The sequence below is a fragment of the Chanodichthys erythropterus genome, chromosome 4 (assembly GCF_024489055.1).
Source record: "Chanodichthys erythropterus isolate Z2021 chromosome 4, ASM2448905v1, whole genome shotgun sequence".
Classification (NCBI taxonomy): Eukaryota; Metazoa; Chordata; class Actinopteri; order Cypriniformes; family Xenocyprididae; genus Chanodichthys; species Chanodichthys erythropterus.
This window is the reverse complement of record NC_090224.1, coordinates 19,539,970-19,565,000: the sequence shown is the minus strand read 5'-3', so window position 1 is coordinate 19,565,000 and position 25,031 is coordinate 19,539,970. Positions and strand designations below refer to the sequence as shown.

At 37.9% G+C, this 25,031-nt stretch overlaps 1 protein-coding gene across 3 annotated transcripts; it reads right to left on the bottom strand.

Moving 5' to 3' along the window:
* Nucleotides 1-428: 428 nt before the first annotated feature.
* On the bottom strand, nt 429-24,673 carry LOC137019207 (PR domain zinc finger protein 1-like). 3 transcript variants are annotated; one of them, XM_067384415.1, is made up of 8 exons: nt 16,236-16,327; nt 9,870-10,065; nt 8,750-8,933; nt 7,422-7,600; nt 7,112-7,324; nt 6,313-6,482; nt 6,004-6,115; nt 429-3,983 (listed from the first exon to the last, which is right to left on the bottom strand). In XM_067384415.1, the coding sequence occupies exons 2-8, from the start codon at nt 9,970-9,972 to the stop codon at nt 3,049-3,051; spliced, it is 1,896 nt and encodes a 631-aa protein (XP_067240516.1). In that variant the 5' UTR covers nt 9,973-10,065; nt 16,236-16,327; the 3' UTR covers nt 429-3,048. The 3 variants fall into 3 exon arrangements, with proteins under 3 accessions (XP_067240516.1, XP_067240518.1, XP_067240517.1); XM_067384417.1 differs by lacking the exon at nt 16,236-16,327 and having other exon boundaries at nt 9,844-9,944; XM_067384416.1 differs by lacking the exons at nt 429-3,983; nt 6,004-6,115; nt 6,313-6,482; ... (2 more) ...; nt 8,750-8,933; nt 9,870-10,065 and adding exons at nt 12,239-13,496; nt 13,580-13,708; nt 19,275-19,521; ... (1 more) ...; nt 23,086-23,274; nt 24,523-24,673 and having other exon boundaries at nt 16,236-17,005.
* Between the last annotated feature and the right edge of the window lie 358 nt (nt 24,674-25,031).

Genomic DNA, 25,031 nt, shown 5'->3' with positions numbered 1-25,031 from the left:
ACGACTGTGATTGGTCCATCCCTACCAGCGCTGGGAAAAGTAACATTTACCACGTGACAGCACAGCAACAACTATGTGCCGTCTGTATGATCATTTACAGCTGAAAAAATGACACTAAAACTTTGAATAGCCAGTTATTAAACTGAGAATTTACATGTAGCCTAAGCCCTGCAAGTGAAACCAGGGGAGAGTCTTTTATTATACTGTAGATCGTAATCCCTTTGGATTATTGTATAAATTCCTTCCCGGTTCCCATAGCTGACTGTTATATTAGTAATAGTTTCCACTGTTTAATTTAAGCTATATTTGGCATAATTTGCAATTTCCTTTACGATGATTAATATTTTCTATGTGCAGCAGTATAGATAAAAAGTGAGCTTGATGACATATTGCACAAGTGGACAAATATGTGAGAGATATTAGGACACGTTCATAATTCTTGTGAAATTAATTTAATGAATAAATGGATTTCACCTTAAGAGCAAACAACCCACATCCAGAAAAATCAAACAAACTTTCATTCACAATATCAGCTAATCACTATAGTCTTATGGCTGAATTTGCTTTGAAATTATTGCTGATATTGACCTGTTAGGGGACATAAACCATCAGTATTGTTTAAGCACACAGTCATCCTTCAGAAAATGCATGCAAATAACAATTATTAGATATTATACGCACTCTCAAAATGCTTTAATGAAAAACAATGGAAAACACACACACAGTGAGCACTTCAAACAGTGAAAACACTCCAGTGGATATTCACTAAAACACCTCTGAAACATTATGAGCCAAAGGTATCATATATAGAATATGTTTATCTTTCAGAATTTGTTTTGTTTGAGATGTTATTTGTACAACTCTGTAAAGATGAGCTCCAACCAAAAACTGTTGTTATAAATATGTAAATGAACAAATCAATGAATTATAAAAAGTAATAATTAAGTAAATAACAGCAATAGATAGATAGATAGATAGATAGATAGATAGATAGATAGATAGATAGATAGATAGATAGATAGATAGATAGATAGATAGATAGATAGATAGATAGATAGATAGATAGATAGATAGATAGATAGATAGATAGATAGATAGATAGATAGATAGATAGATAGATAATTTATGTTAGGGTTAAGGTTAGTATTTAAATCATGAAAAAAACAACAAAGGGATATAAAAAAAACAATTAAACAAAATTGACCTATGTTTTAAACACAAAATCATAGATTAGCAAAAAAAATACAAAAAATAAAAACAATGATACATCACTGTAGATGGCATTGAATTGAAGTAACAGAAAAGGTCAGAGAGCAAATATTCTGATGGAAGGATGTGGAGCAGTGGACCAAATCTATAATCTAAATATAATAATCATAATTCGAAATCATGGTTCTAATGCTGTAATTCATTTATGATGTTCTGAGATGAGTTTTGTCTATATGTCTGTATCAGGCACCTTACACCAAAAAATAATAAACCAGACCACAGCCCTTCATAAGAGTGGAATTACATTACAGTCTGAGAGGACAGAAGTTAAACAGAATACACACACACACACACACACACACACACACACCTGTAGCTTACAGAAAGATTGTGCTTTCAGCTCAAACCAACAGCATGTAGATTTTTATTGGTTATGTTCAGAATGGCTTACTTCCATACATGCATGAAATACACAGATGAAGTTTTGTCTCCTTTTTGAATTATTATTTGTTTGGACTGCCAAAATTTTGTCAAAGAACTGGATTAAAAATGTAAAATAACCATTTTTATTTCTGAGATGACAACTAGATGCTGCTTAATTGAACAAGCAATGTGATGAGATCATGTGATAATGTTATTTAATGTTGCATATTGCATACTACTTTAGACCCTATTTTATTCAAAAACTAGTATGCATTTGTGCACACTATTATTCCATTCTGAACATAAACAGATAGACAGCGAGGAACAAAAAAACAGAACAAAAGAAAAATAAATATTCAGAAAAGTTTATATCTTCATATGTCTAAATGTTTTATTCAATGTCTTAAATATCCAGGTTCAAGTTTTTAATGTTCCAGCTGCTTGTATTTTATTCATTAATGCCCTGTTCGTTCATACTGACAGTGATCGTTAGAGGAAGCGGCTGTATGTTGGCCGTGAAACTATTATTATAATTTTTATGCATATATTTTTACAAAAGTTTGGGGTCAAATTTTTTTTTGAAAGAAAATACGACTTTTATTCAGCAAGGATGCATTAAATTGATTAAAAGTGACAGTAAAGACATTTAATGTTACAAAATATTATTAAAATTATGTACTTATCCTATTCAATCCTGAAAAAATGTATCGCAGTTTCCACAAAAATATGAAGCAGTAACTGTTTTCATCATTGATAATAATCAGAAATGTTTTTTGAGCAGCATATCAGAATGATTTCTGAAGGATCATGTGACACTGAAGACTGGAGTATTGATGCTGAAAATTCAGCTTTGATCACAGGAATAAATTACATTTTTAAATATATTCAGATAGAAAACAGTTATTTTAAATTGTAATAATATTTCACAATATTACTGTTTTTATGGTATTTTTGATCAAATAAATGCAGCTTTGGTGAGCAGAAGAGATGTATTTCAAAAATCTTAGAAACCCCAAACTTTTCAACAGTAGTGTATATATTTTATATATATATTTTGCGTGACAACGGATCTGTTTTCCTGCCACTTCACATTCTGGAGGGGAAAGACTATAGAAATTGCAGCAGAGTATAATCACATCATGGACAAGATAAATAGCTTTCCACATTTTTTTTTTTTTTTAATTATATCCCTGAATGTGGGCAAAGACAAATTACACAGAACAGTGAAACGCTCATAACAGCATTAACTCCTCCTCCATCTTACCTTCACTCCTATCATCTTCACTCTCATTGGTAGACGCCATTGAAGCTCATTTGCATAAAGTTAAAGACACGCTGCAACAGTGCCTCACAACTTTCACGCTGGAAAATCGCTGTCAGTGTGAACGCCCCTTAAAGTTCATACATTGAATGCTGTTAAAATCCACCGTCCTCCTCCGGACCCCTGCGGGACAGAACCACCTGCCTGCGGGGGCCTCTCAGGTGGCTTCCAGAACTCTCTCCGTTTAGTCCAGGCGCGGAGGTGTAGCAGGGCCCCGCTCGGCCCAGAAGCCCCCTGACGAGATCCCTGTGTGGCCCGCCGTCTATAGGAATGGGGCTCAGCTCATCCAGAGTCTCCAGCCCGGTTCCAGAGCCGAAACCGAAGGCCGTCTCGCGGTCCAGACGCGGGTTACTGGAGCTGCTCGGGGATTGTGGGTCGGCGCTGAAGTATAAAGTGGAGCTGGATTCGGTGGGGCAGTAATTGGGTTCAGGACTGTCCCCAAACACAGACTTTCCCTCCGGCGAGCTCCTCTTGCACTCGGAGACGGGCGACTCTAATGGGCTCTCCATTTCGAGACTGTCATCCTCATCTGCTTCCTCTTCCGCTCTGGCTTCGCTCACGCTCTCAAACTCTTCCCTGCAGTCGGACAGCGGCGCCATTGTGTCGTCCCGGCTTTCCGAGGTGGACACACACCCATCTTCTATAATTTCTCCCTTCTGATCCACCATCAGTATTCTGGATACTCCACCCGCCCCATACGCCCCGTTAATCTTACCCGGGTCACCGGTTTTCAGGGCGAGTCGGATCAGCAACCAGTGATGGTGGCGGCACTCCCCATCCGGCTTCACGCCGCAGCTCCCGGGATGCTCCAGCAGAGAGCCGGGAATCCCAGAGAGGGAGAAGGAAGGATGAGAGGATGGGAAGAGCATAGGAAGAGGGGCCAGAGGAAGACTTTTGTCCCCCAGAGAGAAGGATGAATTGCCCTGCTGAAGACACTCTCGGCCCATGTGTGCCCGCTGATGCAAACCCTGAGAGATTTCAGTGGATTTGGGATGCAGGAAACGATAGTACAACATCAGGGATGTCAAACCTGAGAAAGATAGAGAGTTATAAAATTAAAGACAACCTATAATGCCCCTTTTACAAGATGCAATCTCGTGTCCCCAGAACGTGTCTGTGAAGTTTCAGCTCAAAATACCCCACAGATCATTTATTATAGCTTGTCAAATTTGCCCTTATTTGGGTGTGAGCAAAAACACTGTTTTTGTGTGTGTCCCTTTAAATGCAAATAAGATCCAGAAGAGAGCGGAGCTTTAACAGATCTGATGTTTTAATCATAATAATGTTTAATCAAACAGTTAAAATGACTAATAATGGTAAAATTGCACTTTCATTTCTGCATTAATCTCAAGACTTCTATTTCAAATAAATGCTGTTCTTTTGAACTGAAATCTTGAAAAAAAAATTGTGGTTTCCACAAAAATATGAAGCAGCACAACTGTTTTCAACATTGATAATAATCAGCAATGTTTCTTGAGCAGCAAATCAGCATATTAGAATGATTTCTGAAGGATCATGTGACACTGAAGACTGGAGTAATGATGCTGAAAATTCAGCTTTGATCACAGGAATAAATTACATTTTAAAACATATTCAAATTTAAAACATATATTTTAATTTCTAAAAATATTTCTCAATATTACTGCTTTAACTTCATTATATAGATGTAGCCATTGTGAAAATAAGAGACATCTTTCCAAAACATTAAAAAAAAATCTTGGTTTCAAACAGCTTACACTCTTAATTTAACCATTTTAGTCTATATGGTATTTTAATTTATATGGTATGGTACTTAAATGTATAACATACCATGGTAAATTTCAGAAAAGGAAGATTAGCAAATTCAATTGTGTTGCAAAGCACTTGCATTTTTTAAAAAAAAAAGGTTTGGCATACCAGTATGTGGTTATTCATAAAGAGCATTTTTTACTTTTGCATCATACCGGTTATTTTATACACAGAAAGTGTTTTTATTTAATGAAATATATTTAAGCGAAAAATACTTTTATTTCAGTGCAAATGATCAAACCCAATGCAGAATAAATGAAAAATGCACATTAAAGGCACACTACATAAATTCTCGCCACTAGAGGTCACTTATTCAAAACAAAGGCGTAGCTTGATGATGCTTTGATTTTGCGGAATGATGAGAGGTGTTGTCTTCACGACCACAGCCGGGGGAAAGAACTGGGACGGGATTCGAGCAGAAATCGTGTTCATGGATGAGATTATTGTGAGAGCTGAACGAGGCCGCTGGAGCGATTGCTAATGAGAGACGAGAGAGCAGTGGGACTTTTATTATGTCACAGTCACTGCTTTTGCTTCTTCCAGTCAAGTGTATGAGAGGTAACGCAGCGCTGTTTATCATATTAGATACATTTGAGTGTGTATAAAGTTGTTATAGTGCTACTCTGTGCTCGCTCGTCGGCTGCTATGAGACACTTAATGCACACTGCAGTAAGCTACATCGATTTTAGGCATGGTAATACATGGTACTCACGGTAAATCAAGAAACGAGATCTAAAGAATAAGACTTACTGTGTTGAGCTATATAACATGATTAGTTTTCTGTCTATAAATGTATCCAAACCGTTGCTCACCTGTCTAATAAATACATAGAATATAATAAAGCGTCTCTGGTGTTTCCATGGTTCTTACAAAATAGACGGAAATCGAGGGTAACGCGGGTATGATGTCATTGATAGGTGACGCACGGACACAGTCCATGTCCTGGTTCAAATTATATATATATATATATATATATATATATATATATATATATATATATATATATATATATATATATATATATATATATATATATATATATATATATGACAATATAAAAGATATATTTCAACAAAATATATAACACTGCTCTAGTGGGTTTTGGATATTTTAATCTACAAATCTTACATATTGTGCCTTTAACCATTACTGAACATAAAAACTCAAAACACTTTCATTGTTTATTCTGGGTGTCTACATTATTTTTCATAATATGACACAATTGTTACTGAGATCTGTCTTACGCACACACAGACTCTCACCGAGCAGAAAGCTGCACAGCACAGCAGTGGGGACGGTCAGGCTATCCCATGATGCATCAGTCAGGATGTCAGATGCAGCCAATATCAGTGTAACATTCTCCAGCAGCATCACCTACACAGCACAGAAACAACAGAGCTGTCACTCCATTGCTTAAAGGAACAGCTCCAAATAATGCATGCTCTATTCCTTTAAATACATATTCATTTTCTGCATATTGATAGGCTCAATAGAGAGTGTTAGAAAAACAGATCAAAACATTAATACAAATATATCTCATTCTCTCATTAAGATTGTGTGTGTGTTTGTACCGTATAGAATCCTGCCATCCGGAACCGGGATGGTCCGTCCTTCACGTTGAGAAACAGGAAGATGTGTACGCCTCCCAGAATGATGTTAAACACGCGCCATGACCACTGACCCACATATATATCAGTCTGCTGGGAGACCAACCACAGCGCAGCCATCAACCAATGAGACGCTGGGAGAAAATGAGACACACAAAGATTAAAAAACGTATTTTCTACGAACTGAGGGATGCTATAGAGGCGGTTCATAAGCTGTGGGGGGAATGCACTTAATTTTCAATAAAATAATGTCACAATATAACAAAAATATCATTTGTGCTAATTATTATTATTATTTTTTTAAATATATATTTCTTCTTTTTTTGGTGCAATTTTTTTCTTTTGATTGTAGCATGAAATCATACACTACAATTCAAAAGTTTGTGATCAGCAAGATTTTTTAATGTTTCTTCTACTCACCAAAGCTGCATTTATTTGATCAAAAATACAGTAAAAACAGTAATATTGTGAAATATTATTACAATTTAAACTGTTTACTATTCGAATTTTAAAATGTAATTTATTCCTGTGATCAAAGCTGAATTTTCAGCATCATTACTCCAGTCTTCAATGTCACATGATCCTTCAGAAATCATTCTAATATGCTGATTTGCTGCTCAGGGAACATTTATTATTATTATTAATGTTGAATAAAAGTATTAATTTCTTACTGACCCCAAAGTGTACATTCCTTCAGATACGTCATTGATAATTTACTAACAAAACCTGAGCGCGCACATCTATAATCTTCATTCAGACTCACCCACGACCCCGATGACCCAGCAGCCGAAGGTGCGGGTAAACAGGGCGAGGCTGGTGAAGCGGGCGGCTAACATGCCTGCCCTCCACAGCAGCTGGCACAGGAGCGCAGCTGGCGGCATCTGCAAATGCCCAGGACGGATCAAGCAACAGGCCCGACTGTAGAGCACCAGCGCCCAGGAGAGCGAGAACAAACACACGACACCGCACAGAGCAACTGCAGACAAAAAACACACACGGTTATCTATAAGAGTTTAGAAATGCAATGACTGTTTTCAAACAGGTTTCAGTCTGTAACTGAGCTCAGGACTGACCTGGAGACGAGAAGCCATAGCTGGTAATGGTAAGAGCGTATGTCTGCAGAAGCGTCTGCGGTAGAGTCATCAGCAAAACCTCCAGCAGACGCAAAGCAGACACGTCTGCCTGCTGCATCACCTCCTGTGACTGCGATGAGCCCGGAGCTGTCCATTCACACACACCGCAATCCCAAAACCTGACACACAACACACATCAAGTCACCTTTATTTTTATAGCACTTAAAGGAGACCTATAATGCCTCTCTGGTGTGCCTGTGACGTTTCAGCTCAAAACAGCCCACAGATCATTTATTATAGCTTGTCAAATTTGCTCCTATTTGGGTGTGAGCAAAAACACGCCGTTTTTGTGTGTGTCCCTTTAAATGCAAATGAGCTGCTGCTCCCACCCCCTTTCCAGAAGAGGGCGGAGCTTTAACAGCTCAACAACAACGAAGCTGGAGAATCTCACGCAGCCAAAATGACTAAAGTGTTCAGCCTTACATTGTTCAAACCGGAGTCGACACTGATGGAGAGACTCAGGAAGAAGTTACAACTTTTAGAATGAAACTGGACGTTTCTGAATGGTTAGTGGATAAATTGATGTAGTTGTTGTGGAGTTGATTCAACTCATCCACTAGCATGTGCCGTCAAGTTCATCTTTTGTGCAAATCCAGCGTTGAATTGACCGTCATTTGTGAAGCAGTCCGGCGTAAAATGACAGCATGACAACAACACTCGACTACAACAACTCTTCCTCTTCTCTAAAGCAGCTCAACATGGCCCCGCCCCCTTTGTTGCATGTTCTCGGGGGCGGGGTTTATGTAAATTTTAGGGTTAGCAATGTCACTAACACGGGAAGAAGCTCGTTGTAGTTCCTAGCAGCCGTTTGTTGTAGTCCTTAAAAAGTGAAAATATCTCCCTTTGCATTGAACTTTGAGCGTCGTAAATTTGCAGATGTTGTTTATGCTCAAACAGCAACATTTATTAATTTTAGTTTATATTAATTTCAACATTTACTAAAACATTATTACAATCAAAAGTTGTTTCTGTTAACGTTAGTTAATAGGCCTCAGCTAACAGGAACTAACAATGAACATCTGTATTTCAATCAACTAATGTTAACAAAGATGAATAAATACTGTCTGCAACAGATGTATTGATCACTGTTAGTTAATGTATTTACTAATTGGACCTTATTGTAAAGTGTTACCAATTAATGATATATTAACTTAAATTGTACATCTAAGGGGTTCGGCTGACAAAAAAGTTTGGGAAGCACTGGAGTAAAAGAAATAAATTGTATTTTTTAAAAGGAATTATTCATTTAAACAGAAGCACAAACACACCTTTTGAAGATGCCCAAGTGAAGTGTGTGAATGATGAAATTGTGGCCTGTACGTTTGTCTCCGTCGGCCCTGTACCATCTGAAACTCAACACCTGCACCAGTGACCCCGGCAACATGAGGGCAAAGGTCAGTCCGGCCAAACACAGCTCCTCCTGCCACAGGTAGAACCCCAAACAGCAGACCACTGATGAACAGCAGAGAGAACGTTTGTTACCAAACATCTCCATCTGCGCACATGAATATGTTTGAGATTACCTCTAACAAAAGAGCAGGGAAATGGGATGAGATTATATCACAGTAAATCCACGTTAAACTGTAATATGATAGAAAAATTCTGTAATCTGTCATTCCTGACAGTCAAGCTTTGACAGATCAGGTGTTTCGCAGATCCCTAAATCTCTAAAGGTGCATCGGAATAATATTTATTTTGAAAAGCACCCTACAAATAAATGTTAATTAAATGTTTCTGTTTAGTATTATACATCTAACAATACTCTTACAGTGGATGGGAAATTAAATTCGTTCAATGTGATACAAAGTATATATTACGTTTTAATAATTCCCTTTGTCTTCAGTGCATTGACAACATAAAAGCCAGTTATTGTTATTATAATACATGTCGTCTCCATAACATCATGCTTAATATTTTTTATGCACACAGAATATATACATATATATATATATATATATATATATATATATATATATATATATATATATATATATATACAGTATATATTTCTACATATCCTACAATATATTTATATATTTCAGATATTTTTACAATATATTAATATATAAATATATGTGTCAGTATTTACATGGTGCACTTCCAAGAATACCATGGTGCATGTCCAAAAATCCATTGTAGTACCGAAAAGCACCATGATTTTAACATGTTTCTGAACAGGCATCACGGTTACATGGTATTTCAGACATGTACTGCAGTATTACCATATTTTTGGACGTGTTATGGATTTTGGACATCTACAATAATAGTCCCATGATTTAACTTGGAGTATTATGTAAATATCATGGTAAATGAATACGGTAACGTTCGTTATAATGTGATTTATGGGGTGCATTAGATGAACCTGTGATGCGGTATAAGGTCACTCACGCGCCGCTCTCTCCGCCAGCAGCACGAGCGCGGACGCAGCGAGCAGCAGCACGCGCCAGCAGCTCGACCACGCGCCGCATCCTCTCCGCTCCGTTACCGGCATCTCACCGACCGGGACTCGGCGTTGCTCGAGACATCTTTGTGTTTGTTGTTGTTGTCAGCGGCGGATCCTGTTTCTCCTCTCCTCTCCGTCGTCCTGTCAAAATATCTGACGTCATTCATCTGGATTTTTAAAGAGACAGTAACGCGCATCCGCTAATAAATTCATGTTGTTGTATGAATAGATGGATTTGTTTTATTTTATTATATTTATGTAATTATATTACATTCCTACCTATGGCTGCGTGTGTCTGTTTGTGTGTAGGTGTAAATGTGACCCGGATGTTTACAAACAGATGCTGTTTTGTTGGACAACACAAGAGAAACGTGATATCAGCAGTAAACACACACACACACACACACACACACACACACACACACACCCCTAAGGTATAAAAAAACGCCACACGTGTATTTAAAATGTAGTATAATCTATTTAATGGTTGTTTAAATAGCAAAACATGAAAAACAAAGTCATGAAATAGAACAAATGGAAAAGACACTATATAAAAATATTAAAGCACTGTTTTGGGTAACAGAAATTGCACTGATAAATTATATAAAATTACAACACATAAAACACTTGCCAGCTTTCTCCAACTTTTGGACATTAATGAAAACACTCGTGCCCTGAGAATAGTTCATCATCCTTATCACATAGTCGACTCTTGTCTGAAAGCATGTTTGTGTGGTTTTATTGTGTTCAATCAACAGATATTGCAAAAATATGATCATACAAAAAATGAAACTTAATCCATTTGTGAAAGCCCTGATCTCACCTATAAGCGATTTAACTTCTTTTAGTTTATCACATAATAACACATAAATCCAGTGACTGCAACATTTAGGACAATTAGACGTTATTCAAATATACATAATTCAAAATGTATAATACTGAATGATAATATGTGTGTGTGTATGTATGTATATATATATATATATATATATACATACATACACACACTACCATTGAACAGTTTGGGTTTGAAATATGTACATTTATTTAATCAAAAATAAAGTAAAAACAGCCTTATCATCATTACTCCAGTCTTCAGTGTCACATGATTTCCTTCAGAAATCATTCTAATAAGATGATTTGCTGCTAAAGAAACATTTACTATTATTATCAATGTTGAAAACAGTCATGCTGCTTCATATTTTTGTAGAAACAGTAATATATTTTTTTCAGGATTCTTTGATGAATATAAAGTTAAAAAGAACAGCATTAATTTGAATCAGAAATCTTGTGCACCATTCTAAATGTCATTATTGTCGGTAATGAATCCTTGCCAATTAAAAGGATTACTTCATTTCAACAGCATTCTGACACTAAACTTTTGAATGGTAGTGCATATAATTGATAGACTCATTTTATAAATTCTTAAAGGGGGGGGGAGGTCTAATGCTATTTCATGTAATCTGACTTATTTGCACTGTTGGAAAGAGTTGGAAGTTTCAAAACACGAGTTGGACGTATGACAGAGTATTTCTGTGCCAAATACATTACTTCTGGTTTCAGATAATGTTTCGGAGAGTTTTTTTGAGTATGGTCCTTTACCACGTAATAAAAGAGAGAATTCCTTGTATAGGCACTTCTCCCTGATAAGCGTGCACACACACACACATCACCCAGAGCGAGAGCAAGAGCACACCCATCAACCCACTTTGTTCGGGTTACGGAAGCGGAAAGATTTTTCAACAATGTCACCAAAGGAGTGTGTTTTTGGATGTGAGGGAAAGATTACCTTTTTCAGCTTCCCAAAGAACCCTGCTTTAAAGGGTTAGTTCACCCAAAAATGAAAATTCTGTCATTAATAACTCACCCTCATGCTGTTCCACACCTGTAAGAGCTTCGTTAATCTTCGGAACACAAATTAAGATATTTTAGTTGAAATCCGATGGCTCCGTGAGGCCTCCATAGGGAGCAATGACACTTCCTCTCTCAATATCCATTAATGTACTAAAAACATATTTAAATCAGTTCATGTGAGTACAGTGGTTCAATATTAATATTATAAAGTGACGAGAATATTTTTGGAGCGCCAAAAATAACAAAATAACGACTTATTTAGTGACGGCCGATTTCAAAACAATGCTTCAGGAAGATTCGGAGAGTTATGAATCAGCGTGTCGAAAAGTCGTTTTTTTTTTTTTTTGGCGCACCAAAAATATTCTCGTTGCTTTATAATATTAATATTGAACCACTGTACTCACATGAACTGATTTAAATATGTTTTTAGTACATTAATGGATCTTGAGAGAGGAAATGTCATTGCTGGCTATTTAGGCCTCACTGAGCCATCAGATTTCAACAACAATATCTTAATTTGTGAAGATGAACGAAGTTCTTAAGGGTGTGGAACGGCATGAGGGTAATAAATGAGTAATAAATGACAGAATTTTCATTTTTGGGTGAACTAACCCTTTAAGGGAACAGTGGATGAAGTTTGTTTTTCCAGGGCAGCAACGGAGTTGTGCATGTATTCAGAATTTCGGTGACAAATGTTTTGTAAACAAGTCCCAGTTCGACACTGGATTTGCAGATCGCGGGTAGCGTGTAAAACTGCATCAAATGTCTGTGTTTTGTTGGCAATCGGCGCACAAGTTCATATAATGTAAAGAACTTTTTTTTGTTCCCTTTTTAGGTATAATGATGTCGCAGCTTGCAGACGATCTCTGCACAAAAGCTGCGCGCGCTCGTGACTCTTTAGCTCTGCCCACGGCAGGCACGTCTCCAGGAGCTCGGCTGTTTTCGGAAAGAGTCAGTACAGCATATCTGTCTTTTATAAATATGATAAAACTAAAGACTTTTCAGAGATATGAAGGATGCAATACTACTCTATAAGTACTCAAGACTAACATGAGATTGGCACAAACTGTGTGTTATGTACCTTTTAAATGATAAGCCAGTCAAATACAAACAAAATTAACTAAAAATGTATGTTTAAAATATAAATGAAACACCTATATAAAAAACAGGAAATCACAGAAAACAGGTCAAGACTGTGCGTCTCTTACAAATATCAGACAATTTACCGATCACCTTCTTGTTTAATGGAAATCTTTGGAGAAAGAGGCCTGGACGATTCATTTCTTTATTATTTGGACCTGTGCTGCTTCCTGGTGGAGGACAGATGGATCTGCAAGTGCCTGTGTCCAGATCACCCGGCACATCCTCTTTATGGACTCCGTCTCCATATTAACCTCAAGGCTTTCTGCACCTTCGCTGAGATCAAACCTCTCAATCGCGTCATTGGCCAAGTCCAGCTGAGAGGCGGAGCCTGTGACGCTGGTGGCAGGACAGAACTGGTGGATGTGGATCTGTAGGCTGCACAGGTGTGTGTACCTGCGAGGGCACTGCGGGCACTGGTGTGAGCGTGGAGCGGTGTGCATGCGTCTGTGGAGCCGCAGGTGGATGTGCTGGGTGAAGCTGGCGGGGCATTGCTTACAGACATATGGCCGTTCACCTGAGTGCAGCCGCAGGTGAGTCTTCAGGTTACTGCAGCTGCTGAAACGCCTGTTACACACCTGCACATGAGACACATCACAGCAAATGAGATCTCCGTTTTCTCTCCTAGAAAGCAATGAGATGTTCCTCTGTGTGTTCTTACATGGCATTCATGTGGTTTCTCTCCCGTATGAACCTGGATGTGCTTTTGAAGGTGAGCCAGCTGAGTGAAATTCCTTCTGCAGATTTCGCACCTGTACGGCTTCTCACCACTGTGAACTCTCAGGTGCACCTGGAGATCAGAAAACCGAGAACAGCGAGACACTTAGTCAAATGATAAATAAATAAATATAGCTGCAAGCAGCAAATATCGGGGTTCTAAGGCCTTTAAGCATATGTGTAAAATATATACACGAGATGGCAAGCCTGTAACCATCCCGATCACAGATAGAAAAGAGCATTTACAGCCAATACAGGCAATTTACCATATGAAATATATGGTTTTTCAAGCTTTTTAACAGTTATCAATGTTGAGCCAAAAACCTAGGACTAGTTCTCCAAAGTTGAAATCTCGAACGATCTCAAACGATTCGATGGACAGCGGCAGTCCTAGAGGCAAAGGTGCTCAGAATGAGGAGCTCTACTATGTGGTACGAATGTCGTGGACATGCGCGAAAAATCATGGGATACACAATCCTTTATCCACGTGAACAACATGAAGGCGCCCCCGGTGGCTGATTTCTTTCAAATTTCTCACAGGCCTCTATGGCACCGAGTTAAACAGGCCCAGCAACTTTTGTTCCAGTCGGCCTCTGTTAACCTTGTCTGATAGCTGCTCAATCTTCCTTGGCCAATGGTGGCCATGTTTTTCTGAGATAAATCAATGGCCCTATCCCAAATGGCCCCATATACCCTCACAGTCTTCCTCTGAGTCCACACTTTTGTTACGTAATGCCGCTTTGACTGCCAGTTAAGCTTGCAGACTTACGGGCTCAGCAGAAGTGCTCATCGAGGGCGCATAGCGGCCACAAAGGGGGGCGCTTGCGAGCACCCTTCTGAAAGCTAAAATGGGACACCCTATGGTCTCTTAGACTTAAGCAGCCATTGTAAGTCCACAAGACCAAAAGTGTGCGTGAAGTGTGCCATTTGGGAAAGGGCCAACGTCCTTATAAACAATCATGGCACTTCAGAGAAAGACACTGCATGCCAGTTTTCAAGTCGATCGGACTAACGGTGAAGTAGTTATAGCCGTTTTCATGTTTTTTTTGAGCTTTTATAGCGCCACCAAGTGGCCAGTCGCCGCGTCCTTTTTCACGCGAACACAGGTGAAAATATCTCATTCCATTCACAAATTATAGCCATTTTAGTAAAAGTGGCTCCACATACTTCGAAGTTTTGGTGGCCCTTGGGGAACATTAGGGTTATCGAAATTTCTTTGATAATTATTGACAATCAGAGTCCGGAGAATCTCGCTGCACTGGTTTGGTTCCGATTGGGCAAAAACGTAGACACTAGTAAAAAACGTAGCACTAGTTCACAAAATTAGGTTTTTCAAAAAATCCAAAATACCCCCCCAAAAAAAAAAAAAATGTATATATGTCAGGGTTCTGTCACTTCAGTCTTGTTTATTTCTTGGTTTTGTGACAGAGCTCTGACACTCCCGTTCTTGTCGGGTTTTTGTGTGAGCGTACGGTCTCGAGGGTTCTCGGGGCTGTGCGCTCTCTTGTCTGCGTGCCTTGTTTCATGTTGGGGGCGTGGCGTTCGGATCCCGGCACTCGTGTCTAGTTTGGTTTCGGTTTCGTGTCGGGATTCGGACACCCGCGCTCCCAGTCCTGTCTTTACTGTGAGCGCACGGTTTGTGTGTATGTTCACTTGCCGTGCGCTCTTGTCTCATGTTTTGTGTAGCACGCGGTGATTTCCACCTGCCGCGTGCTTTCATGTTGTGGTGTTGTCTTGTGCAGCACGCAGTCGGTGTTTCACGGGCTGCGTGCTCTCATGTTGTCTTGTTTTGTGTGAACACGTGGCTTATGAGTTTTCATAGTCACGTGTTCATGTCTCGTCTTGTGTAAGCACATGGCTTGTGATTTGTCTTCATTGGCCATGTGCTTGTGTCTTTGTTTTGTTTTGGTGTGAGCACATGGCTTGTCATGTGTTTCTTTGTGCCATGTGCTCTCACGTCTATTGTCTTGACCCCGCCCACCTTGTTACCTCATTATTGGTTGATTTGCCCCACCTGTCCTCCCTTGTTACCTTCCTTGTTTGCACTCCTATTTATTCTCCTTGTGTTTGCAGTCCTGTGCTGGTTCGTTGTCATATTTTTCCTGGTGTTTCCTTTTGTCAAGTCAAGTCAAAGTCAAAAAGTCAAAGTCAGTTTTCCCCCACGGGGTTGTGTTTTTGTTTTATTTTTTATTATAAATAAAAGCCCTCTTCCCTGCATTTGAGTCCTCGTCCTTCCATACCTGACTATATATATATATATATATATATATATAAATATGAAATGTGAGGAAAAAATAAATTTCAATGCGTTTGATTCCACTCTCAAAAGTTTTGCGAGTGAAAGCAAAGTTTCTTAGGGGAACACAAAAAAACATAGACAAAAGCATTGACACATCATTTTTCTTACCATCTCATATTTTTTCCATCATCATCATCACTATTAGGAGCATCATAATATATATAGTTTCATTAGGTCTTGATTTTAAAAATATCTAAAAATGTAAAAAAAATTATAAAATGCCTTATATATCATCATCTCTGACATCTTTCATTGAACCACTGACACTGTAGCAATTCATAAAAGAAAATAATTAATGTACCTTCAGGTTTGACAGTTGACTGAATTTCTTCCCGCACACGTTACATTCATACTGGATCTTTCCATTCTGTCTCTGCAATGGATACGGTAAAGCCTTGTAACCTACAGTCTGTTTCTTCTGGGCACCCTGAGTCTCAGAGGAGGAGCCACCTGGGAAAGCCACGCCCATCTCAGGTGAGTCTCTATTGGCTGTGATGTCATCAGCGCTGGATACTTCAGCAGGAGAGGGATCAGTTACATTGCTGAGGGTTGGCGGTGGGTTATGTGACATCTTTGTTAAGTCTTTAGGTTTTGTCTCTTTTATTGTAGAGTCTCTCACATCAGTTTTGAAGTCGTCTTTATTGGTCAGCACAAATGAAATGTGATTCTCTTTGGATGTTTGACTCAAAAGAGATGGATACATGTGGAATGGTGGAAGGGGAATATTATAGGACATGTGTGCTGCTGTTCGGCCAAATCTTATTGGCTGATGTGAAGGCACGTACTGAAAAATAGGCCATATATACCTTGGCATAAAGGATTGTGGGATAGCAGGGGTGTATACATGTCCTCCTACGTTTAAAGGAATGTCAGAGAAGCTATTAGTCATCAAAGATGGAGGTAATTTTGGATTCTGCAGGTCTCTGGTCACTTTTTCTCCATATTTAGATTGTGTGATGGTGCTAAGTGGAGTTACAGTGTGATGATCAGTTCCGGGGTTCAGATCCAGGATCTCAGTGACGGTATAACCTCTCTTTCTACTCCTCACCTGATCTTTATCTTGAGAATTAGCTAAAGCAGGAAATGAAACAAAAACATTTGAGTGAATGATTAACATGAAAGTAAGTCTTTTTATTTAACAAGAAAGTTTAAATCTGTTCAAAGATATAGTTGCAAGCAGCAATTATGGGGCCAAGCACAAAGAAGGCACAACGAGTCATACTAACATGGCTGAGAGCATCAGACCATCTGCAACAGTGAGCAATTAAAGACCTATTAAGATCATTTAGATCAAAAAAAGCTGAAAAACCATAAATACAGTCAATAATAAAGATTTCCTGGTTTATCACTTTCGACCAATAGGTGGCGCTGTGACTAAATTAATTTAGAGTGAGGTGACAATGACACTCGCAAAGTTTGTTGTCAATATGTCAAAGTATTGCAGAGTTACAGCCTCAAGAGACATTTTGGCTTCAAGCCTCTAATTCATTGCTGTGGTATACGAAAACGGTTTCATCTATCAACACGAAATGCGTAATTTTTTGTCGGCATGGTCTGAAGATGATACAATTAAATTTTGGAGAAAATTGGACCAAGTCTATTAAGACCAGTCTCATTACAATAGGCCACATTTATATAAAGCTGTTTGCATTTTTAAAAAAATGCTACTTTTGACCACAAGGTGGCACTGTCTCGAAACCTTTTGAGTACCTTCAGAGCATGGTGCCCATAGCACATACTGAGTTTCGTAATAGTACACCAATGCATTCATAAAATATAGCACTTTTTTATCATGATACTGTATTGTAGTTAATGGCAATTTCATATTTTGCTCAATTATAGCGCCACCATGTGGCACAATCCCACCACATTTTTTATGTGTCCTCAGAGTGAGCCCATGCATGTTTGTGCCAAATTTGGTGAAAATATCTCATTTTGTTTTGAAGTTATAGACATTTAAAGGAATGAGAACATAAAAAATGACCCAGGCTTTGTTTTGATTTTTTTGCCACTTCCTATAAAAATTTTGACATTTGAGTATTAGCATTTAGTTAAAATATGCTTCTGTGTTTCCTACATTGGTTTCGTCTTAATCGGACTAATGGTTTCGAAGATATTTGCAAAAGTTTTTTAAGTGCTAAATCACCACGTTGCACAAACCATAAGTCGAAACCTAGCTTCTTTGATATCGTTGGACTCAGCAAAGATTCTGGAGTCTAAGGATACAACTCCCTTGAAAATAAGTTCAACCACATCCAAAGTTATAAGCATAAAAATATTTTTTCACCACTTGGTGGCGCTGGTCCAAAACTTCTCAAGCTCCTTCAAGGCATCGTGATAATGACCCATACCAAGTTTCGTAACGATACTAATGCATTCATAAAATACAGCATTTTAGCACAAAATTCAAAATGGCCGATATGGGGAAATTGTTTATCTTCCAACTCGGCACGATGCCCCAAATCTAACGAGAACATATGATAATTTTTTTATGATTTTTGGACAAACCATTCAGAAGTTATAAGTAAAAATAGCCATTCTTTGTATCTCCGGACCAGTAGGTGGCACTGCGCTGAAACGCTGCAAGTTGCCTCAAGTCATGCTTGTAATGACTTTTACCAAGTTTGGTCTGAATATGATAAAGCGTTGCAGAGATACAGCCTTATGTCTATTTTCGTAAGTGCTATGTAAAATTTCTTTGCGTGTTTTTTGAAAACTTGAATTCCATTACTTTGTGTCGGCATGGTCTGAAGATGATCTGGTTCAATTTTTGTGGAAATCGAAGCAACGGACTAGGAAGAGTGGAAAATTCAAAATGGCAGGAAATTTTTCATGACGGAAAATGACGTCATGGGTGCAATCGAATATTTGGTTTCTGGCCCATATGGTACAAAAGTTATTAGCATAAACTTGAGTGAAACTTTGGACAGGTGGTGGTGCTAGGGAGATTGAGTTAGAGAGTCCAAAATCGGTGTGGTTAATGTTGGGACTGACCTCTATCAGTGTGCCAAATTTCAAAACTTTCCTGCAAGCGGTTCTATGGGCTGCCATAGACTTCCAGAGTGGAAACGGAAGAATAATAAGAACGCCAATGATTACAATTGGTGCCTACGTGCCTTCGGTGCTTGGCCCCTAATAAAAGAACCACTGTGACAAATAAACAGCCATCACATGGTGAAATTAAATGTGAAAAATATAGTCAATGATGTTCAATTTAAAGCTGTAATCCCATTAAACCGCACAATATACTGCAAATAAAATAAAGTACATTTATTCAGTGTATTTGTATAGTACTCTTGACAATCAGAATAGCAAGAAATTGATTGTGGCTGTCACTCACGGTGTGGGGGAGGTGGCTGCTTCAGAAAGGTTCTCATTGGCCGCTTGTATTCTAGGCTCCGCCCCACCAGTAGCTCCTCCCCCGGCATTAGATCCTTCATTGCATAGAAATAAACCTGCATCCCAATTTGGAATCCTGCAAGATTCTGTTGCCAAGGAGATGGGGCAGAATTTACAAAGCACATCCAACCGCTGTCGCTCTCGTCCTCACAAGACAGGAAGTGATGTAATTGCCCCTCCGAGAAGATCTTAGCAAGGAAAAAAAGCGTTGACATTTTAACAGAAGATTAAAAATTATGCATTAAAGTATGAAATGATCCTGTTCAATGTGATTTTTTCATCTTTCACCACCCACCAGTGTTGAGCGATAGTAATAGCTATGCTTAGCAAACATCATTATTAAGCATTCAGATGGGTTTAGGAAATGAAACCGCGTGACATTAGACTTTTGCTCTCAGATTTAAAGTGCACATCATTTGTGCGAGCGATCTGTGTGAAAGTGAGAGGTTGTGGTTTAGATGTTGATTCACGCTTTTAGCTGCTGGTACAGCCCGTCTGTTTGACCTTACGACACCTGTTTCTCTCTCTCTGTCTGTCTTTCTCTTTCTCTCTTTCTTTTTTCAGTTTAGTTCATTCTGTCTAATATCGAACTTAAGAGATTGGGATTGCTCATTTATGAACTTACTTTGCATGCGATTCAGTCATAAAGAGAGAACAAATTCATTTAGAGAAATATTTAGCCCTCTAGACATTCATAAGGTTGTATTTGTTTGGTACTGAATTTAATTATTTTATGTCAAATACTATTTAATTTACATGTAATCTTCAAATCATTCTAATATAATGATGCTCAAGAAACATTTCTGATTATTATCAATGTTGAAAACAGTTGTGCAGCTTCATATTTTTGTGGAAACAACATTTTTTTCTGGATTCTTTGATGAATAGAAAGTTTACACGAACAGCTTTTATTTTATATAGAATTCTTGTGCAATATAATGAATGTTTTTACTGTCCCTTTTGATCAATTTAGTGCATCCTTTCTGAATAAAAGTATTAATTTCTTAAAAAAACTGTCCTACTGACTCCAAACTTTTAAACAGTAGTGTTTATTATGCATTGTATATTACCAATAAAATAAAATCAAAATATATTTTACAAGAAATTTGGACAATTTGACATTTACCCCATTCAACCCTGAGCAAACGAACTTATGCTTCAAAAATATTGACTTAATTTCTGAAGTGTGAAATTGAATGGTGCTGCAAATGCAGCAGAGTGAGCTATTAAGGTTTTCTGGAAACCTTGTTCTCGGTGTGTGTGTGTGTGTGTGTGCGCGCGCTCCTGTCAGCCACTTCCTTGCTGAGTCAGTGTGTGAGATAGGAGTGTATAGCTTTACTGGCACATGTAAGCGAGAAGGAGTGCGTCAGAGAAACCCAACATGAGCACACACCCCCTGAAACATGACTGGTAAATATGAACCTCAATGACTCAAAATGGTTTTTGATCTCACACACACACTTATACACACACACACACACACACACACGTTTCTTATCTTTCTTGCGTGCACATCTGTTGACATACCATCCAGATGTGTTTCCGGTTGATGTTTGCAGATATATCATCACGGTGCAGAGGTTCTCCCTGCAGCGGGCCAAACCGGGTCCCTACAGGAATGAGTTCTGTGGTGAAAACACCCAGCTCCTTCTAACAGCACAATAGAAGAAAATCAGAAAGCATTACACAAAAAAACTATTTGCAGCAAAACCAATGTGTGCGGTGATAAATTAACCCCGGACTATAGATGATGACTCAGAAAGCTCTGTCTCAGTTAATCCAGTAAAGTGCCTCTTTACTTGTAAAAACTGTTGCTTTGTGAACACTTTGAAAAATGGAGCATATTTGTGCAAGAGCATTTAAATGTGAAATTCATGTTTAAGTGATTTTTGTGGATGTATAAAGTCAGTTCTCTAGCAGAGTAGTTCATCACATTATCACATTTTACTGTTTTACTTGAAAAGTGTGCTTGTGGTATCTTTCTTTACAATTAATTAATACTTATTTAATATTTTGTACCTAATGCAATGACATAACAGCTATTTTAGTATCATTGAGATGTTTTTAATTCATATTTTGATTTTTTTTAAAAAATATTTTCTCTTTTAAGTTTAAAGGGTTTTTTTTGCCATTTTTATAGTTTTTTTAAAATGACTATGAATTTTTTTTTTTTTTTAGTTTTAGTTATTTTAGTACATCAAGTTAATCTAAATGAAAATGAGAAATGTTGCCAATTAGATGGGGATTAGTTTTTTTATTTTTAGGGGCCAAGCACTGAAGTTGCAAAGTCATCTAATATATCCATTAGTTTTCTTCTTCTTCTTCTTTTGCTCTGGAAGTCTAGACAGCCAATAGAAACGTTTGTGGGAAAATTATGAAATCTGGCACACAGATTGAGGACAGTCTGAACAGTAACCAGAGCAATTTTAGATTCTGTAACTCGCCAGTCATCCACTTGTACACATGCATCACATGCGCCACCAACTGTCCAGATTTGCACTCATGCTTATGCTAATAACTTCAGAAATTGTTGGGCTAGAAACTACATTTTTTTCTCCTCTGATTCCTCAAGATGATTCGACTGCACCCTATGACATAATTTTTTGGTTGTGAACATTTTCACCAAAATTGTCTTCAGTCTGTGATGCGATGGCAAAAAAAATGATTTTCAGAAAACCAAACCATTCTCCAATAATGCGCAAACGTATTTGAACAAAAGCATGCCAAAATGGACATGAAGCTGTATCTCCGCAATGACTTCCCGTAATAAGACCAAACTTGGTACATGTCATCAAAAGCATGACGTGAGGCTACTTGCAGAGTTTCGGCACAGCACCACCTACAGGTCAAAAGAAATGAATGCTTAATTTTTGCTTATAACTTCTAATGGTTTGTGCCCCCCAACCCCCCCCCCCCCCCCCCCCCCATCTGTATTTTATGAACGAAAGAGCATTTCATTATGAAAACCAGTATGTGTCATCTGATTAATGCCCTGAAGGTACTCAAAAAGTTTCAAGACAGCGCCACCATGTGGTCAGAAATTATAATGAAATTTCCAAAAATGCTAATAGCTTTTGATTAATTTTACCTGTTTTAATAAAACTGACGTTATTAGATTCCTTGAGTCATACTGAGAACAATGATGCCAATTATTCCATATTTGGTCGAAACTGCTGTCTGCCATTTTGAATTTCTTTGAAAACCTACTTTTTCAAACTCCTCCTAGACCAGTGGTCCAGTTTTCACCAAACTCGCCTCAGATCATCTTCAGCCTATACCAGCAAAAAGTTATTAAAAGATCTTCGATAGACCAAACCATTTTCTAATAACGCATCAACAAATTTGATGGCATGGTGCCAAGCTGATCTGAGGCTGTAACTCTGCAATGCTTTTTGACTCCAAACTTTGTACGTGTCATTGTTACCTCACACTGACCACACCACCTCAATTTGGTAACAGCGCCACCTATTGGTTAAATAGTATACGCAATTAAATCATATTACATGTGACTTAACTTTTGATTTTTCAACCATTTTGACTAAAATCATATAAAATGTCTTTAATTACTCATTGTTGCAGTTGGTCTGATGCTCCCAGCCATGCTCGCATAACTCATCATGCCTTTTTTTGTGCTTGGCCCCCTTAATTGATGCATGCAGCTATATTACATATATTTTTAGTTAACATTTTATTTCAAGTAACAGCATCCAAATATATTTTTGTAGTCACTGTACAGGTATGTATGTGTGTACCTGATTGCGATGTGTAAATCTGAGGTATCTGGGTAGTGATGTCTGGGTTCTGGTTTCCATCTCACATTGATCTTTAACATGACGGGTGTGTGTCACATCCACGCTCTTCTCAGTTTGTACAGTGATGCGCTTGTTTGCTGTGGTGGTGAGTGTTTTAGATGGCATAACAAATCCGAGTTAAGATTACACCTGTGTATGACAGATAGACAGATTTTTCAGTATTTCTCATGCAAACACTAGGATGCTTGCTACTGGCAAAAATCACATTCATGATTTAAAATAGAAGTTTATGCAAAAAAAGAAAAAAAGATTATAAATAGTTATTGAATTCACTCATCTGTCTTCATTTGGAAATCATGATGATATAAACAGAACTAAGTGTAAGTGATTGCTAACTTTCCGGTAAATTACTAACCAACATTTCCATTAGTTAACTGAATGTGACTGAACATTGAATCTTTTACTTAAGAAAATGAGCAATTGGAAAGACAGAACACAAATGACCCAGCTAATAAAATATATCATAGGAATGTTTTGCTAAAGTTCCTGTTAAGCTATGAAATTTTATCTCCGAATGTTCCCTGAACATTCAAAGAGTCCAGTTTTTTTCTTTGTTACACAAACATTAAGGGAACATTCAATCTGATAATTTTGCAAACATTATGAGAACATTACTTTTGAATGTTCTCTGAAACAAGTATTAACATTTAAAAAAACCCGTCCAAAACATTTCAGAAAAAACGTTCCATGAACGATGTAAAAATAATGTTTCTGTGCAAACATTTCAAGAATATCCCAGTTAACTCTGAATAAACGTTATTAAAGTTACTGGAAGGACTAAAGTTCATAACTTTGTGAGAACCTTGCCAGAATGTTCTGATAATGTTCCCTGTTAAGTGGGGAAAATGGAGCTCAAATGGACATTTTCCAGTAATATCTCAATAATAATTTGCAATCAAAAGCAAAACAACATTCAGCTGCTCTCCACATTCATTTTATAGCTCTATAATTTTACTGTACACTATGTCAAATGTCTCATTTGCATCTATATTTAAAGAAGCATTTGAGATAACATTATATTAATTATATAAAACATAAGTCTCTGGAGCTATGAATGAGAACCAACTGAGCAATACAATTGTCCTATATAAGGAATGCAAACATTTTACTGATCTTTTTTATTCCGATCTGATCAAAAGCACACGTTTGACAGGTCCAAGTCCTGTCAGTTTGATGTGGGAGCTCAGATGAACAAACCAGTAAGAATGAAACTTAATAAAAGAGCAGAGTTCTCGCTCTCACACAGCGCTGTGACCACAACACATCTGACCTGAAGAGGTTTCCTTCAGACTGATCTTCAGCTGATTCATACGCTTCTCACACAATACCCTACTACAAACCATCTGCATGTTCAGTTAGAGTAAAATGCACACTTACTTTGATGGTTTGAGTTGAGTCAGTGTGAGTTTCTCTCCAGCTGTCTGTAGGAGGAGGTTGCAGACAAGCTCTCTATCTCTGTTTCTCTCTCTTGAATGTGTAGATACCTTCGTTTTCATTCAGACATCACTTGACAAACTCCACCCTGATGTCTGCCTCCACCCCTTTGAGTCTGTTTCTCTCTTTTCCTTTTTGAGTGTGCATTTTTACAGAAACTCACAAGGTCTCTATATGACATCTCAGACATGTCATAGTTTTGATATCTGTTCATATTATTCATACAGTTATCATACTCAGTGCTGAATAATGACCACCAACACCTCATTTATTAATCTAGCTGATACTTACAAATGAAACAAAAACTGTTTTAAAACAGAATTAACATTTTGTAAGTAGGCTTATATTATTCGTACATGTTCGGTTTAATTTCTGTGTTGCAAAACATACAGAACAAACCATTTTAAGTATACGAATACTGTATGGCTTTTACAACACCCATAAATAAATAA

Bases quoted from the DNA above. Each gene is read 5' to 3' on its own strand.
- LOC137019207 (XM_067384415.1), bottom strand. From the start codon at position 9,972: ATGCCGGTAACGGAGCGGAGAGGATGCGGCGCGTGGTCGAGCTGCTGG. The intron at 7,601-8,749 runs GTGTGTTTGTGC...GTTGTGTGTCAG, and splicing joins CACTTGGGCATCTTCAAAAG to GTTTTGGGATTGCGGTGTGT. The intron at 6,483-7,111 runs GTGAGTCTGAAT...ATTTTCTCCCAG, and splicing joins CTGGGTCATCGGGGTCGTGG to CGTCTCATTGGTTGATGGCT.